Genomic DNA, 17,291 nt, shown 5'->3' on the forward strand with positions numbered 1-17,291 from the left:
TTACCGGGTTAGGCATGGAGTCAAATTGGGCTTGGATGACAGAAACGGGCAACTCATTCCATGCTGCTTCAAGTCTATGACACACTTTATCAATAGAATTAGTTGAAGAGAGTTGGCGAGCCAGTCTTCCAGGAACCCATGACCAAATGTTTTCAATGGGGACAGATCTGGAGACTGTGCAGGCCAAAGCAACAAATGAATACCCTGTGTATCGAGGAAGGTCAGAACACGAAATGCAACATGTGGTCTTGAATGATCTTGTTGGAAGATGGCGTTTGGCAGGCCTCAAATATAGGGCACAATTATGGTCAAACCAAACTAGAGATGTGCGTGTCGTGTATCCAATGGCTGCCCAAACGACATACTAGGTGCAGGCCCCTAGGCTAAGATCAAATGCAAGGAGGCGATGCATTGTCTCCGCGGAGCCTCCAGAAATGTACATGTACTTATCACCAGCTGAGTTGTTGTACTGCCTGTCATATGACTATCAGCATTTGTACTCAATAGGTGAAGCATTCTATTATCACTAAGCCTAGGCAAAAATCTCTACAGAATATTAAAATTTAATTAAAAATTAAATAAATCTGTACCTGAATTTATACAGTTACTTTGGAAGATAGGTATTTGTGACTTGTAGTTATTAAAGAGACTTTGACTGCGTTGAAATGTTTTTTTGAAGATTGCTTTTAGATTTTCGCAGTTCATTGCCAAGTGGTCTATGAGAGTTTTAAGCTTTGTTTCATAGCAGCTTACTCTTTTGGAGTTGCTTCAGCTATACATATGGATTTTTAGCTGTGTATGGCCAGAAATGTAGGTCTTTGGTTGATTTCACACTCGAACATATAGTGATTGATGGTACCTGTTGAGCTGCATATGCATGAGTCTGTGTGGTGCAATATAAAGCGAAACAGATAAGCTGCAAAAGGGCCATGTGCTGTCAGTAAATATGTCATTGTTCTGCTGTAGTGGTTAATTTACATGAGGGCATCGGAAGGAAATTAAACATCCTCCATTCCTGTTAGCCCTTGTGTCCAGATAGTTTCCCACAGGGACATAAGGCCCTGTTCCAGTCTTGATTAAAGATGTGATAATGTATTGGCAGAGAGATGGCTGGGGCAAGTTGTCCATTTGCACTATCTCTTGCCAGGTGGTCAGCTGCTTCATTGTCTAGTGTGCCCACATAGGCGAGTGTCCAGTGAAGCTTAGGACAGGTACGTTATATGGCCATCAGAATACTGCACACAAAACTGGGACTCGTTTGAAAAGATGACATTGTTCCATTCCTGTATCGAACTTTGTTGTTCAGTGCACCAGAGTCACTATCTCTCTGTATGCTGCTTTGTCAAGGGAAGCCAAAGTAATGGTCGTCGTGCTGATGGTCCACACTGCTGCAAATATTGACGCACCATACAAGTGGATACTGGGAGTGCTGCAAACATGCCCATTTCCTGACTAATAGTGAAATGGTTGTATAGTTTTGCAGAGCTGACCTTACAATATGTCTGTCCTCTCGGGCATTAGTCATGGGAGGGCATTGAGATCCTGCATGGCATTCGATAGCAGCACATTGATTCCATATTTGCATGACAATGGTTGGATGTCGACCAGTGCAACGGGCATTATCATGGAACAATAATCTAGAGTCATCAATAGACAACAATCCTGCCTTTATTGAATTCCAATAGTTGCTGGTAAGTCTTTCTTCTTATTATTCGAGGCATAACACAATATTCTGAGCAAACTCTGACCTTACAAAGTGCTTTTTGAATGAGAAATCCACTACACAACTTTTCTTTTATGCAGTGCTTCAGATATCATTTCTCCGTCCTGCACCATCTAAATGTGCTGAAATAGTAATCATTAGCATATCCCAATCTCTTCTTCCTTTCATGTTTTTTTTTGACATTCATCAGATCATTCCTTCCTGGTGTTGCAATTATAATGGCCAGCAGTATATATTGAATAGTAGCTGAATTCATGCATTGATGACTATTTCAAACTTCATACTATTGGCTGAGGCACATACTTTATCTTTAAATCATTTAAAATAGGCATTTCAGGACTACACATAATAGCACTAAGAAAACTTCTTTATTAAAAGAATAAGTGGAATTACTGCTCATCGGTGTTTATATAATGTTTCTGTAAATCTTCTTTCACTTTACCTTTCAATTAAGAGTTGATCACTCAAGAATATGCAGATATCACTGACAAAGTCAACAACAGGAATCCCAACTTGTAGAAAAATTCCTCTTTTAGAAAGCTGAGGCATAGCATATTCCTATTATTATCATATATTGAGCACATGTATTTTATATTTGTGCATATTTTTAGTAATCAGAACTAGCATTTTTTATACATAAAATTTTCTTTTATTATGTAGATATGTAAAACATTCTGTACAATGTTCCTCAAAGATGCAAGATGGTGCCCTTAATGATGTTTGCATTATCCAGATCAAAGATTAGACATGAAGGGAGTAAAAAAGAAGCTGATGCAAATCCAGACTATGTGACTAATATATGTATATTACATTAACTGGTCTCTAAATTATAACTATGGTAACAAATTACTTGCAACTGCTATAAAATCCTTAAAAAATTTCACTCCTAAATTAAAAATGATACTAACATAGGTCTTTCCCTAAACAAAGTACAATAAAGCAAATTAAAAAAATTTTTTTTTTCATTTTGCTCATTTATTCCCCCCATACAGATATTACATATTAGTTTTAGTGGTTACAGTTTAATTTTTCATAATATTGATTAGCAATTTATTACTATTCTTTTCAACATTAAGAGAAATACATAAGGTATTGAATAAAATAATTAATTTTTCTTAGGGGCTTAAAAAAATTATGCCTTACCTTCTCGATATCACTTTTACTTTTTGAGAGCATAAACCATGGCTTTAATAGGCCCATTAAAGATAAGCACACATCTTGGAAAATTTTATTTTCCCATTTATTTAAAAACAATTGGTCCCAAACTAGAAACAGACAGTTTGCTTTTAATACACTCGAAAATGCCTGAAAACAAAAGAGAAAACATTTATTCAGAACAACCCTTACTATTCATCTATCAATAAATGTGTTTGGGCTTTTTATACAGTTCACTATAAATATATCGAGTTTTAATGAAACTTTCCAGCCACTGAAAATTTTGTCTGTGCAAAGAGTTCGCGTTGGCATGTTTAACCATATTTTGTCAAATGATTTTTGGCATCTGAAAGAAAATGTCTTGCTTTAGAACACTGTGTGAACACAGTTGTGAAATTTGTAAAAAAATACTGCTATCATTAAGGTGTCTGAAATGGAACTATCATGCTACCAGATTACACCCATCATTTACTTCCACTTCTATTGCAAAAACTTAGCTACAGAATGCTGCTAAATCATGTATACAGCTTTAGGTACTAATATTGCATCATATGACACTGTGAAGGTTTGGTACCAAAAGTTCAAAAACAAAGACTATGGCATTCAAAAAGCAGAGTGCTTTGGTTGGACTACTGGTATTGGTAAGGCCCACCTGTAAGAACTGGGGAAGAAGATCAGTATGCAACCATTCGAATGTTTGCTAAGGAGCCACATCCATTAGTCCTATGCATTGCATAAACTTAATGTACAAGTTCAATCACTGGGTGCGTGTGAGCTGATTCAAGTAGATAAGAACAGATGTGTTCAGGCCTGTACTAATCTGCTGGAATATCAATGCACGGACAAAATTCTGACCTGGATTGTCCCTTGTGATGAAAAGTGGATTTACTTCAACAACACAGGCCAAAAAGGGGGTTGGTCTGCACCCGGTAAGCCCGTCGGCAGCATCGCAAAGCACAGTTTGACTAACAAAAACTTCATGCTTTGTATCTGGTGAGATTTTCATGATATTAAAGGTAAAACCCTTGACAGTAAGATGTACAGCGAGATGCTAGACCGTGTTGACACTGTTATCAAAGAAAAGTTTCGAATTGAGTTCCGGCATAAAAAGTTAATGTTCCATCAAGACAATGCAAGAGCATATGTGTCTGCATTCACCAGCTGGACTGTGCAAGGACTAGAATAGGGTCTTTTGCCACACCCACCATATAGCCCTGACATCGTTCCTTACTTCTATTTTTTTCGCACCTGTATCTGTATTTTGTTGGTGCTATCTTCCATTCTGCTGAGGACATCTAAAACGAGAGTGATCTGTTTTTGGGCCACTAAGTTTCTGGGCCGAAGTCTTTGAAAAACTATCAAAACATTAGCAGAAAATCATAGATTTGGATCGTGATTACTACCTGCACTAAAGTAGGCTTCGCACACATTTCTGCACATGGAAATTAAGTACTTTTAAGGACTTTTAAGGACCATTAATGAGAAAAATTAAGGACCTATCAGCCAATAGAAGCTAAAAAATTCAATTCAATCGGCTTATATCTGAATTTCACTTTTGTAATAACATTCTAAGAATAAAATAGATCTGAAAGTATAATGCATTCTTATTAAACATAACTTTAAAACAAATTTGAGAATGAAATCCATATTATAAAATTTATCAAACAGCATTAAATATTTAACGCATAAAACAAATTTGAAACATATTAAAAAAAATTTGAGAATGAAATCCATATAAAATTTATCAAACAGCATTAAATATTTAACGCATATAATAGTTGGACATATTTGAAAGAACTTTGGGAACATTTCATTTACATTTTATTAGCAGCTTTATGCTGATTTTTTCTTTTATGTCTCATTTTGCCATGTACTTACTCAGTCTAAAGGCTTAGTAAATAGCAGGTAAATTTTATGTTAAATGGCACAGGTTAAAATGAGAAATAAAATCATAATCGGCATGATTTGTAACAGAAGATTAGCTATTGCTAATGCTGCTGCTTGCCGAGAGAGAGACCTGTTGATCAGAAAAAAAATGAAAGCCTGTTGTAGGTAAGGTATTTCTCCCACATTTCTTGGCATGTCTTCATGGTGTGGTGCTCTGCACACTCGGCTCGTATTTGAGAGATCCGCAGTTTGATTCCCGGCAAAAGCTTTGCATATTTTTCATCTTTCCTGCTTCCAAAAAATACCTAATGTCTCTACAGAGGCGCCTGAACTAAATGGGTGGTGGATGATGATTCTCCTCACCCAGGATTTGGGGATTGGGTCCCCTCAAGCCCCAGTCACCTTTTAAAAGGGGGAGTATTTCTCCCGCCTTCTTGACATGTCTTCTTGGTGTGGTGGTCTGCATGCTGGGCGCATATTCCAGAAGTCCGCGGTTTGATTTTTGGTGAAAGCACTTGTTCATTTTTCATTTGTTCCTGTTTAAAAAAAAATCCTAATGTCTCTACAAGTGTTGTACACTGCTCAAAAGAAAAAAAAAAAAAAAGGGGGGGGACAGTGCTATATCTCCCATTCTACTCGGCCGATTGACAAAATTCAAATTGCGTTCTGCATGTCTCGAAAGCGCGACTTAGGATATATATTAGATTTATATACAGCTGTACTCTCACATAGTTATTTTGACACGAAATCGGACTTTTTCTGAAATAACATACCAATTTTTTTACATATTTCGATTCTACAGCTCAAATTACGCCTAAATATGATAAATATAAAGTAAACAAATAAATATTAAGCTTTTTTTTTTGTAAATTTTGATAACCTTTAGATCATAATTGTTCTTTATTTCATAAATTACGGTTTCATATTTTTAATTTTAGAATTTCTGCATGCCATCTGATGAGATTTAAACTGATGATCTATAATCTGGAAAAATCGATAATCCGGAATCGCTGAAGTCCGATGAGTCTGGATTAACGACTTTTGATTGTACTATAAAATGGAAAGTTTCATTTGCATTCACATGTTTGTCAGATCCATGCATATTACACAAATTCACAGCCATATATCAAGAAATGCATTATTTTTTAATTTTATTTTTTTAATTTTTAAATTTTTATTCTTGGCATGTTACATGAAGACACTGTTGTCAATGAAATTCTTAATATTTTTTGTCAGCAATTTTTATGTGTGTGTGCATGCTTTTAGATCAAAATGATACAACAAATAAAATTTTTTCATTTTTTTACTAAATTCAGGTATGGAAAATTCAAACTGGTCAGTGCCTCAGGCGTTTCGAAAAAGCTCATGCCAAAGGTGTGACCAAAGGTGAAGGCCAAAGGTGAAGCAGTTTTCTAGAGATAGCAGTCAGCTGCTTAGTGCATCATTTGACCAGGCAATTAGGTAAGCATTTTCAATTTTTTTTAGTCTCTTTACCAAAGATATTTAGTTACATAATTTTTAAAATTGTGTCCATGATTGTCAACTAATATTCTGTGTGCTTCGAATAAGAAATAGTGAAAATTAGAACGCAGAGTGTTTTAGTGGTTTTATTTTATTATTTGAATAACTCATCAATATATGAAATTTGTATGGCCAAATTTTATGAACTTTTCCTCAGAGATCCAAAGGAAACGTATTTATATTCTTATATTTATAGAGTCTATAGATATTTTTGTTTGAAATCCCTTCCCGTTACTAAAACAGTATTTGAAGACTAAGTTTATTTAGTCAAAACAGTTTACGTTTCTGATCACAGACCCACCAAAATACTCAGGAAGTGGTCTGGTGCCTTTAAAAATAGTCCAAAGCCATGTTACCTCAATTATTTTAGAACAAGGTTCATTCCATGTGTCTTCTAGAAAGACTGGATCCAAAAGACATAAGTTCTGAAGAATGGCACTCCTCTATTTCAACAGGCAGTGTCCTGGAATTGCTGAGAAATCACTATGTTAATCATGTTATCACAAGAAACTTAATGAATGTCTTTTGTATAGGATTTGCTTATCCCCTATAGCCCTAAATTCATGGAGCTGTGTTATAGATACCATTTGCTGAAATCGATCGAAAATAATAAAAGAGACAAAAACAGCAATATCAAATGAAGTATGATCAATTTCAATAAATCAACTCAAGCAGCTTAGTCAGAAATCTGAATTGAGACTTCCATTCTCTAGTCTCTTCAAGTGGCAAACATTTTGAAAAATTTAGCTTTTAATTTTCTTTTTTCTCATAAAATTTTAAAATAAATATTTAGACATACAAAGTTATTGATATTTGTATTGCTCTGTAAAGTACTCTGTATATCTATTGTAAAAGTCCTTTACAGTAGATAGAAATCCTGTGCTGTATATAATATGATCTAATATTATATTTTTATCTGAAATGTTGTGAGTTTTTTGTATAATTGTAATAAAATATTTCATTTGAAACATTTTTTCTCATTTTAGTTAAGGTCCCATGATTTGGGAATTAATATTTTTAAGATATTCATTTATTAATGATATAAAAAAAATTACATTTTAACCTTACAAGAGACTAAGCCATATATATGTATTCAAATTCCCCCCCCCCGTGATACACTTAAGTACGCACCCATGCATCTTGAAATATATCCAAACAGTTAAGCTGTATAAATACTGGAAGAAAAAGAATCAAGGTACAAAATAAGAGGGTCATTTTGGAAAGAAACTAACACTTGCTAATGAACTGTGTGGAAAGTTTGTAGTTCTGGGGCCCAACACTTGGCCACTTGGAAGGTTAATAAGATGTTTAAAATGTTTTAGAACCTGCTCTTCACGCGTTGGACATTATTCTGGAAGTCTAAAAAAAAAAAAAAAAAAAAAAAAAAAAAAAAAAAAAAAAAAGAGCTATTAGACTTCTTAACAACAACTACAACAAAACTTTCAGTGATAATCAAGTATTTGAACAAAACCAAGTACAAAGCATACCATTTTGCAACTACTACCATAAAAGGGTAAATAAAGTAGCATGTGCACCCACAGATTGGTAGACATAATGTACTATCTGTGAGTTATGGATTGTGTGGAAAAGTACACTATGCAAAAGGGGGGACACTTCTGTATGATTGATGAAATTCAAATTGGGTTTTCGATGTCTCGAAAACGCGACTTAGGATACATACCGCGGCAGAGCGGTAAAGACGCTGAATACTGGTAGTTCGGTCTGAGGTTCGAATCCTGCGAACGGGCTGGCTGCATGGGCGTTACCGTTTTTTCCCCATGTGTAACGTGTATACGAGCCAGTTTCCATTAGAAAGTCCTCCACGAAGGCATCCCTCCCTTTAGACAGATAGCCCTCGTGTGCTTTGCCATAATTAAATAATCCATTCCAATACAATCCTTAATTAAATATAATTGATTTGTAACTTCTACTAGAGCTGACGGTAAGAATTGAAGTGTAAATAAATAATATCGTGTGCAATCTTGATTAATATAAAATTAAAAATATTTGCATTCAGACAGAAAGTTTTTTGAAATATTTGCAATTACTTTCTAAGAACGATTTATTAATAACCGTAATAATTACTTATTCTATTACTGATGATTAGGATCCAGTTCTTGACAATTACATTCTAAATTAGAATTTTAAGGATATAACGAAAATACGCTATGCACAAAAATACATTTTAGGATAAAAAATGAGTTGATTTTTTATGTTTTAAAACTTCTTAAATTCATTTAATAAACATTGTATCCTTGTTGTTAATTGAATCCAGAATGCTGGGTGTTGTTTATATAATTATTCTTACTTGTCCACAGAACCTGCTGACTTATCCAGCCATTAAGTAGCTGCAGATCATTTCTACATAACCATTGAACTTCCATTAATTCAGTCTCTAGAGGGTTGTATGTTTATATCATAATTTGACTTTTATAAAAATGATTATTCTAAATCTGTTTCTATAAACATGTACTGTGCTTTAAAAATATGGATGACAGTATTAGCCGCTTTTTCAGCCACTTCATAAGCAACAATTTGTTTAGAAATAAATTATGCAGGTTATATCATAAAATATTTTCATAAAATTCAAATAAACATAAAAGGAAAGTTCTCAGTTTTAGACAATTCGATTTAAAGGAAGTTAAACTAAAGTAGCAGACGATAAAACGGCGAAGGTAAAAATTTACTCTTACAAAATTTTACTCTTATTTTTTTTTTTTAAAAAAAAAGGAAGAAAGAGAGAAATTAAAAAAAAAAAAAAAAAAAGTTAAAAATTTGAATAATATCATCTATAATTTTAAAAACATAGCTTTTCATATAGTATTAATAAATATTTATTATGCATCTTTGGGGGAAAAAAATTCATATAATTAATTCTCCGTAAAATTTTACTTGAAATTTAAGGTTAAAAATAGCTGTGGAAATTGACTGTAACAAAAATGCATAAACCACATTTGGCGTTATTATCGTCCAAAAAAAAAGATGCCAAATTTCAAAACGCAAAAATATGTAAATTCGTGTATATCTTTAAAAATTTTGAATAAAAAAGTCTAATTTTTTGCAGATGTGCTTAAAAATACACCTACTTTAAGGTGATGGTAAAAATTTTATAGGTTATAATTCAACATTTTTTTTGAAAAATTTATAGGTACTATTCCGTTTTGAGGACCGTAAAAAAATTGCAGCGAAAATATATGCACAAAAGCGCCAAATCTAGCAAACGCGCCCATTTAACAGCGCGCCAAATCTAGCGTACGCGCTGATTTCAGATTGCGTAAGTTGATATAGTTCTATATTTCTTAAGACGCCATTGAAATATTAGTTTAATTTTTAAATCCTTTTTTGATATCCTATGGATTTAACAATTTGGGAATTGCCCATGACGAAAAGTCTGTAGAATTTTGAGTAAAGTGCAGAATCCAACACTGCTTGACGCGTTTTTAAAAATTTCTCATATTCTATCCTTGTACACATCGACCTATTTTCACTTAAAAAGTAAAAGAAAATTGACAAAAATGCAATTCTTTTTACCCTTGTAAAAAGCGGCAAACAAATAAGTGTACGATTCCGCACTTTACCGAGAAAATTTTCATAGAAAAGGCATCATTCATTATAGAAAATTATGTTTGAACAACCAAAGAGATGAAATTATGCTTTAGCGAAATTATGCTTATGCATTTTTTTTACTCGGTAGCGAAATAGCGATGCAGGCATCCATTCAGTTATGTTTAGCAGTTTTTATATAAATTACAAAAATGATCTGAAATAGTTATTTACTCTTATGCTTCCATTCAGTCATGTTTAGCCTTTTTTATATAAATTATAATAATAAAAAAGTATTATACGAAATTAACATTTCATCTAAACTAAATCATCAATCTTAGATAGTTATTTACTATTATACTTCCTTTTTTGCGTTAGGGTTGCCACAATTATTTTTGGCAGCACTGGCATCAACAATAGTTTGGCGATTTTTTACGGCCCTCAAAACCGAATAGTACCAAATTATTTAAAAATAGAAATTTAAAAAATAAAACACACAAAAAAAAAAAAAATGGGTAAATTTTATTTGGAATGAACCTAAATTTCGAAATGTGAAAGGAAAAATAATAAAAGTTTAATAAAAGAGATATTAATAAATATTTACCAAATTCAATTAACATTGAGGAGCTAAAATTTTGAGAGCTAATATTTTAAAAACTACTCGTACGATTTTTACAAAACTTGGTATTCTGGCATAATTTGAGTCGTAGAATCGAAATATGGAAAAATATTGATATGTTATTTCAAAAAAGGTCCGATTTTGTGTCAAAATACCTATGTGCTATATATAAATCTAATATATATCCTAAGTCGCGCTTTCGAGACATGAAAATTGCAGTTTGAATTTTGTCAATCGGCTCAGTAGAACGGGAGATATAGCACTGTCCTATTTTTTTTTTAGCAGTGTACCTTCATATACAGTTTCTGGTATTGTAACCTGGTTAATATATTTTAAGGTTCCAATAAGCCACTAATATAGCAGAGGTGATAAGTTGTTTTGTATTATTTTAAGTCTCACTAGATGCAAAGAACAAGTTTACAATAGTTTTTACATTTTCGTCCCGTAGCTTGTAGCCACAGTAATGATTAAGGAAAAGCAATAACTTGCTTTAATACGCATGGATAACTTAACTTTTAAAGATGAGCAGCTAGTTATAAATAATTAAATTAGGTAGTTAATTACCCTCAGTCGTTATAGATTTACATGACCATTATTAAAATCACAATCTAATAACATTTCACAGTTTAAAATACATGTAATTTTACTGACACTGATTCTTAAATAGTATTAGGATAATTACACATTAAAAGTTACAAAACAAAATATTTATGCGTCTTTTTAATTCGAAGTGTTCCTAGACATTTTGGCTAATTTATATCAATTTCTTCTCTTTAAACATCTTTTCTAACAATTAGAAATCTAGTTTCTGCATGCTTTAACTAATAACTTGTATTCTCTCAACAGTACCTAACGAGGTATTACGTGATCTGGTAAAAGTTAAATAACCCAAAACCTCTGATAGACATGAAGCAAATTACCGTTATGTCTGAAGGTAACTACAGCGTCACATAAAGATTTAAATATACCTCTTATTGACTTTGCAACATATACGCATGTTCTTATGTTATATTGACAACATAAACTACAGCTTTTGGTGACGCAAGTAAACAGGAACAGCCAAATTCAAACTATAAATGTGGACTAGTATTCAAAGACTACGCAATTTAAATTTAATCTAAGATGGCTCAGAAACTTTATTGTAGTAACAAATTCAAATATTAGCAATGATAACGCAAAGATGAATAATTACAAATTATCAGATATAGCAGGAACTAAGGCAACATTCAAGTGGAGGGCAAAAACTTTCTGTCTTATAATCCAAAAATCTCAGTTTAAAAACTATCTGATTTGCATTATGGTGAGGAAACGGAAAGGGAAAGCTATAGTAAATGCTAAAATTCTAAACAACTGATTAATTTGCATATGTATTCAGTTTCTTTCAATATGTTTCCTCTTCACTTCAGAATTTTTGCAATTAAAGATTTCTGTTATTATAAAAACAAATGCATTTAGAATATAAAGGAAAAGCTGCTAATTTTATTTCTTTAGTTTCAGAATAAATATGAAATGATATGTGGTAAGGGCTGGTTTGAGCCAATGAGGCAGAATTTTTAGATTTTAGTGGCACGTCGAGCAACAAAATCTAGAAATGGCAAAACTTTTAGAATTTAAGACAGGAACTGGGAGCAGAATTTAGGAGAGCATTAAGCAGCAGAATTTAGGAAGGCACTAGGCTGCAAAATTTAGAAACCACAGAGATTTTATCAGGTGGGAAAAAGCCCAGCACCAGCCTTGTGTATGATCCATTGAGACGTATAAGCAGGGCCGGCGGAAGCGGGCCCGCAAGGCCTTCTTTGCAGGCGGGCGCTGACCAAGGGAGGGGCGCCGACCAGCGAACGGCACAGAGCTTTTTTTTTTTAATGCAAAAGAATGTGCACTTATCCGGGAAGAAGAAAATGTTCCTTGAATGCTTACAGAGGACAGGGACCATGGGAGTTCGCACCCCCTCCCAACACCTCCTAACAGACGGTGTTGCCCCTCCTCACATTTCCTCTCCAGCCCATCCATCAATGCCTTGTCACTCATCCGTCAATCATCAGGGATAGTATCATACAAAGAAATTCAAGTTGGGAATTCACGCTGTGAGCAAGTTTAAATCTAGGTAATACCGTACTTACCGACTACATACGCACACGTTGTTCATTACTCACAATGACCCTTCTGCGCATCTAGTACCAGATAACGGTCATTTTCCATGTGTCTAGAAAACCACGTGTTATGTATCATCTACACATTCCATTTTCGTATTTAGAGTCACTGAGTGGTTGGCGAAGAAAATTTTCGATGCACAATAACCTTACTGCTATTGGTAAAGAAAAGTCCCTTTGATGAAGTACGTTCTTATTTTATTTTACTTAATATAATTTCTATTTATCCTTATTTTATCTTTTTTATTATATTTTTATTTAAAATGTATACAGTGAAATACGGCTTTTTTTCTTGAAAATTTCTGTGAGGGAGGGAAGGGGGGGGAACGGATTAGCCCATTCTATCAGGAAAAATTTCCCATTTTGCCATATGTAAGAATGAACACAGGCACCAACTTTTCATTTTCTTCACGGGAGTTGGAGGGAAGGGTAAGATTTGCATGGACAAAAACGCAAAAGTCTATAGAGCAGTGCTTCTCAACCTTTTTTGGTCCGCTGACCGGTAAAACTTACGAAAAAATTTCGCGGACCAGTGTTTTTTTTCCCCTCCCCCCAAAAAAACTTTACAAAGTATTTAAGAATTACTACATAAGTTAATTGTAGTATTCTTATTAGATTTGCCTACAATCCTATTTAACTACATGTGCCTTTCGTTTCCTTCTTACTCATCCTGGTTATTGATTTTTAATCTACCTAAGATTAAAGAAATAGTAGTTATAGCACAGTATTAAATTCCATGGTTATTAAAAACTTATGCTGATGTATAGTTTTCAGTTGTCCAAGCATGCAGAAGAATGTAAGCAAGATAAGAAGCGAAACCTAACCTAAGATGCCTTAAACACTACAATAGATATTCATCGTTCAAGTAATCAGCAATACTCAAGGCGGACAGGAGCACACTAAACTGGTGTACTAAGTGTACGGCACGGCAATTTATAAAAGGCGATTAGGTACCTAGTTGCCAGGTTGTTATATTTTTCATCACCGATCATATTATTTTATAAACTAGTAAACTATTGTTATTGTAATGTGGGTGCTGTTGTAATATCAGTAATTTCAGTTTTGGACAGGTAGCTGGATATTTCGCTATCTGGACACTGGTATAGAGAGTTTATTTTCTATTTCTGGGGGGGGGGGAAAGGTTGCCGGTGTTTATAGTCTAAGCCCAAATTCTCAACATTTATACAATTTATTTAATGACTAGACTCCCCAATTAAGCATCTTGGTGTGTTTGCGCACACTTTTGTACAGAAAGACAAAAGGCATATAAAAAGCCACTTGATGAGCTTACCTAGGCACGTCGGCTGAGATGCCCGAAGTAAAGAACTGAAGTTTTATATTCAGTTATTTTCATAAAACGTTGAGAATCTTTATTAGATTTTTAATATTAAGTTGGCTTCTGGGGCTACACCCAAGGACAACTAGATATCTACAGGCCTGCTCCATCGATTTGTGACGCCACAAGCGAAGGCGATCGACACATATTTATGTCATTTTTTATTTCAAACACAAAAGTCAAGTGAAATTAATTTTTACAACTTAATATTTTGAATTTTAGGATTAATAACTTGCTATATTATATAGTAATATTTAAATACTTTTCTACCGATTTATCAAACAGAAGATAAAATAAGATTTGAGCGTATATTATAAATTTAGCGAAGCAGATTTAAATAAACTGAAACGTATCTGAACTTTTATACGGAAATAAAATTTGAAAAATTAAACGGAAACATATGCACAGAAAAATATTTATAAAAATTATACAGTATGTTAATATCAATGAAAATATAACATGTATAATGAGCTCAATACAAGATGATTTTCATTTCGTAATAAAAAGAAGAAAATGTATCTTAGGCTCTCCGATTAGTCTATATTGCTTAAATTAAGCAGACTGATTTATACTGCTGAAATATTAAAAAACTTATATAGTATTTCGTAACAAAATTAATATTAACACGTTAATTCTAATATAATAAAATATTGCTTTATAATTATGTTTTTCTGTGCAATGATATTGAAGAAAAAGGGGCTATTTCTTTTCTTTATTCCCTTAAAGATTTTTCAATATTCAATCCGAGATCCTAAGATGCTTTTTAAAATAAATACACAAGTGGACATTAAGTGAAATACCTAAATCGTATTAATATGTTATCCTAGTTACTAGATCTTAAGTTGAATCTACATATTGGAAAAAAAAAAAAAAAAAGACTGATCCTAAAGATGCTTTATAAGCAAAAACGTTATACAGTAAATCTTAAAGCATATCCAAAAATATATTACAAATTCTCTAAAAACAAAGCAAGATCATGAGTAGTTCTTCTACTATTGACATATCATCACAAAATCAAACATAGGCAATGAAATGAGCGTCTTTATTACTATCTGTTGCCTCATCAAAATGTATTGAAAATAATTTGTCACGCAACTTCGAGAAAAGCTGACACTGTACATCTTCAGCTATATCAGTAATTCGACGAGCAACAGTATCATTTGAAAAAGATATGGAGTGCAATTGGTTTGCAAAATTATCTCCAAACATAGTTTCTACAATCTTAATTGCTGCTGGCAAAATACGCTTTTCACCAATGGTGTGAGGATTTTTACATCTGGCTATTTTATATGAAACTTTGTAAGAAGCAATTAATGCTTTTTCATTCAGACAAAGTTTTTTTAAAAGAATGTTTTTTGCTTTTCATATGATTTTAATTTTAATTTGAAAAATTCTCTGGGTTTGTTGACGTACTCACTATGAAGTGTTTCCAAATATCTTTGAAGTTTATTAGGTTTCATGCTGTCTGCTACCAATGATTTTGAGCAAATGATACATAATGGTCTTTGTTCTTCATTTACTTTAGTACTGGTAAATCCAAAATTTAAGAATTCTTGAAAATATTTTCTTGATTTTATTTTTGGAACCACGTTTGTCTGTGTACTTAATGATGCTTGACTATCGTCTAATTCCCGCTTACGCCAGCTTAAAAATCTATCCATAATTCTGCATAAATCTGCCACCGTGAATTTTTAATATGGTGAATTGCAATTAACACGAAAACATATAACATAAACATTCACGGTAGAATAGATAACGACAGAAAGATAGACTCGAATGAGACTGGCTGGAATTAAAACTGGTGCTATCAAATTTCCTCCTTCTCCCTATAGAGAAACATTTTGTGACATTTGCGAATGTTTGAGGCGGCATCTTGGCTCCGAAAACGGTAATCCTTGCAACATGCAGCGCCATCTAGCCACGCAGCGATATGTAGACATACAGACATTCACGCAGATACTCGAGAATGTTCAAGACAAGTCAGAACTTCTCGCGAAATCACGAGTGTATCTGAGATGGTGGACAGAACAGCAATAAAAGTGCAACAGATTCTTGTTTTGTCAATGCTGAGGATCGACGTTGCCAAATATGAATAAATTTACGTATTCTTGGTAATTTTTAAGTTTAAAATTAAGATTGTACTTTAATTAAGTAGTAAGCAATTAGTAATTAAGATTTAGCGCCAAAAATACTCAAAATTCATTATAATTGCATACACTTTATAATATGTGGGGGGGGGATGAAAATTATGGCTGAAAATTGGGCCGCGTGTACTGAAAGGTTGAAAAACACTGGGTTGAGGTAAGACTTAGCTAGTGTTTTTGGAGAGAGAGGTTTGGTGGTCATTCTACACAGAGCCCTTGGCAAGCATTAAGTTTGACCCATCACACGGTCAAACCTTTCCTTATCGTTTGTTAGAAAGATGCTAATACTTCCCAACCGCTCGAAAAAGGTATCATAAAGTTTATTTTTTCATTAGCTTCATTTTTTTTACTTTTCATCTTTATTCTATATTTAGCAGATGTTATGGCTTATTTTTAAAAGAAAGATTAGCTATTTAAAATTTAGAATTGAATTTTTAAATTTCAGTGTGAAATCTTGATAACACGGAAACAAAGAAGAAATCACAGAATCGTAAACGCAAAGCTGAGAAAGATGCTGCTCTTCAGAAGCAGGCAGACGCAATGACTCATTTCATAAAGAAGATGAAGACTTCTTCGGGCGTAAATGATGCTCACACTGAATCAGCATCAGAATCAATTACAAAAGAACAGACATCATCCAGCCAAAGAACATCAGCTGCATTGGATGAAGTTATTGAAAGGACTGATGAAACTCCAAAGGAAGGGAAAGATGATTCAAGCATGGAATTAAATAAATCGGAAGTTAGAGATTATCCAGGTAATTCGATGGAAGAGACTGGCATACATGAAAATTCCTTTCTTTATATGGATTTTGATGATCCTGCAAAGTGGCCAACTCTTAGCGACAAAGTGAGAATGACTTTGTCTGAAATGGGGCCTATTCAAAGGAAAGGTTTAATGTATCCGAAAAGTAATAATGGAGGTAAATTTAGTGATACATATTATAACAGAAAAATGGAAAACAGAGAATTAGTTCCCCGTACATGGCTATTATATTCTATAAGTATAAATTCTGTTTTTTTCTTCTGTTGCAAGATATTTGCATCGGTTGACAGTAGTAGCCTTGTAAAAGGCTATAACGATTGGCTAAATGTATCTAAAGCCTTGCATAGGCATGAGATTAGTAGAGCACATATGAAAAATTTCTTAAAATGGAAAGAGCTTGAGAAAAATTTGAAAAATAAAACAACAATTGATTCCCAAACACAAGAGA

At 33.4% G+C, this 17,291-nt stretch overlaps 1 protein-coding gene across 4 annotated transcripts in view; it reads right to left on the reverse strand.

The window, feature by feature from the left end:
• The window catches only part of LOC118193761 (uncharacterized), a 108,247-nt gene that overhangs the window by 45,725 nt on the left and 45,231 nt on the right, over window positions 1-17,291 (reverse strand). For all 4 annotated transcript variants that reach the window (XR_015042224.1, XR_015042221.1, XM_085820986.1 and 1 more), the window contains exon 9: window positions 2,867-3,028. Coding sequence is in view for 2 of the 4 variants with exons in the window: in XM_085820986.1 (XP_085677112.1) it covers window positions 2,867-3,028 (162 nt within the window). In the remaining 2 variants the exon portion in view is untranslated. The remainder of the gene's footprint in view (window positions 1-2,866; window positions 3,029-17,291) is intronic.

The sequence above is a fragment of the Stegodyphus dumicola genome, chromosome 1, assembly GCF_044657685.1.
Source record: "Stegodyphus dumicola isolate Sdum_Otavi_A_Nest chromosome 1, ASM4465768v1".
NCBI lineage: Eukaryota > Metazoa > Arthropoda > Arachnida > Araneae > Eresidae > Stegodyphus > Stegodyphus dumicola.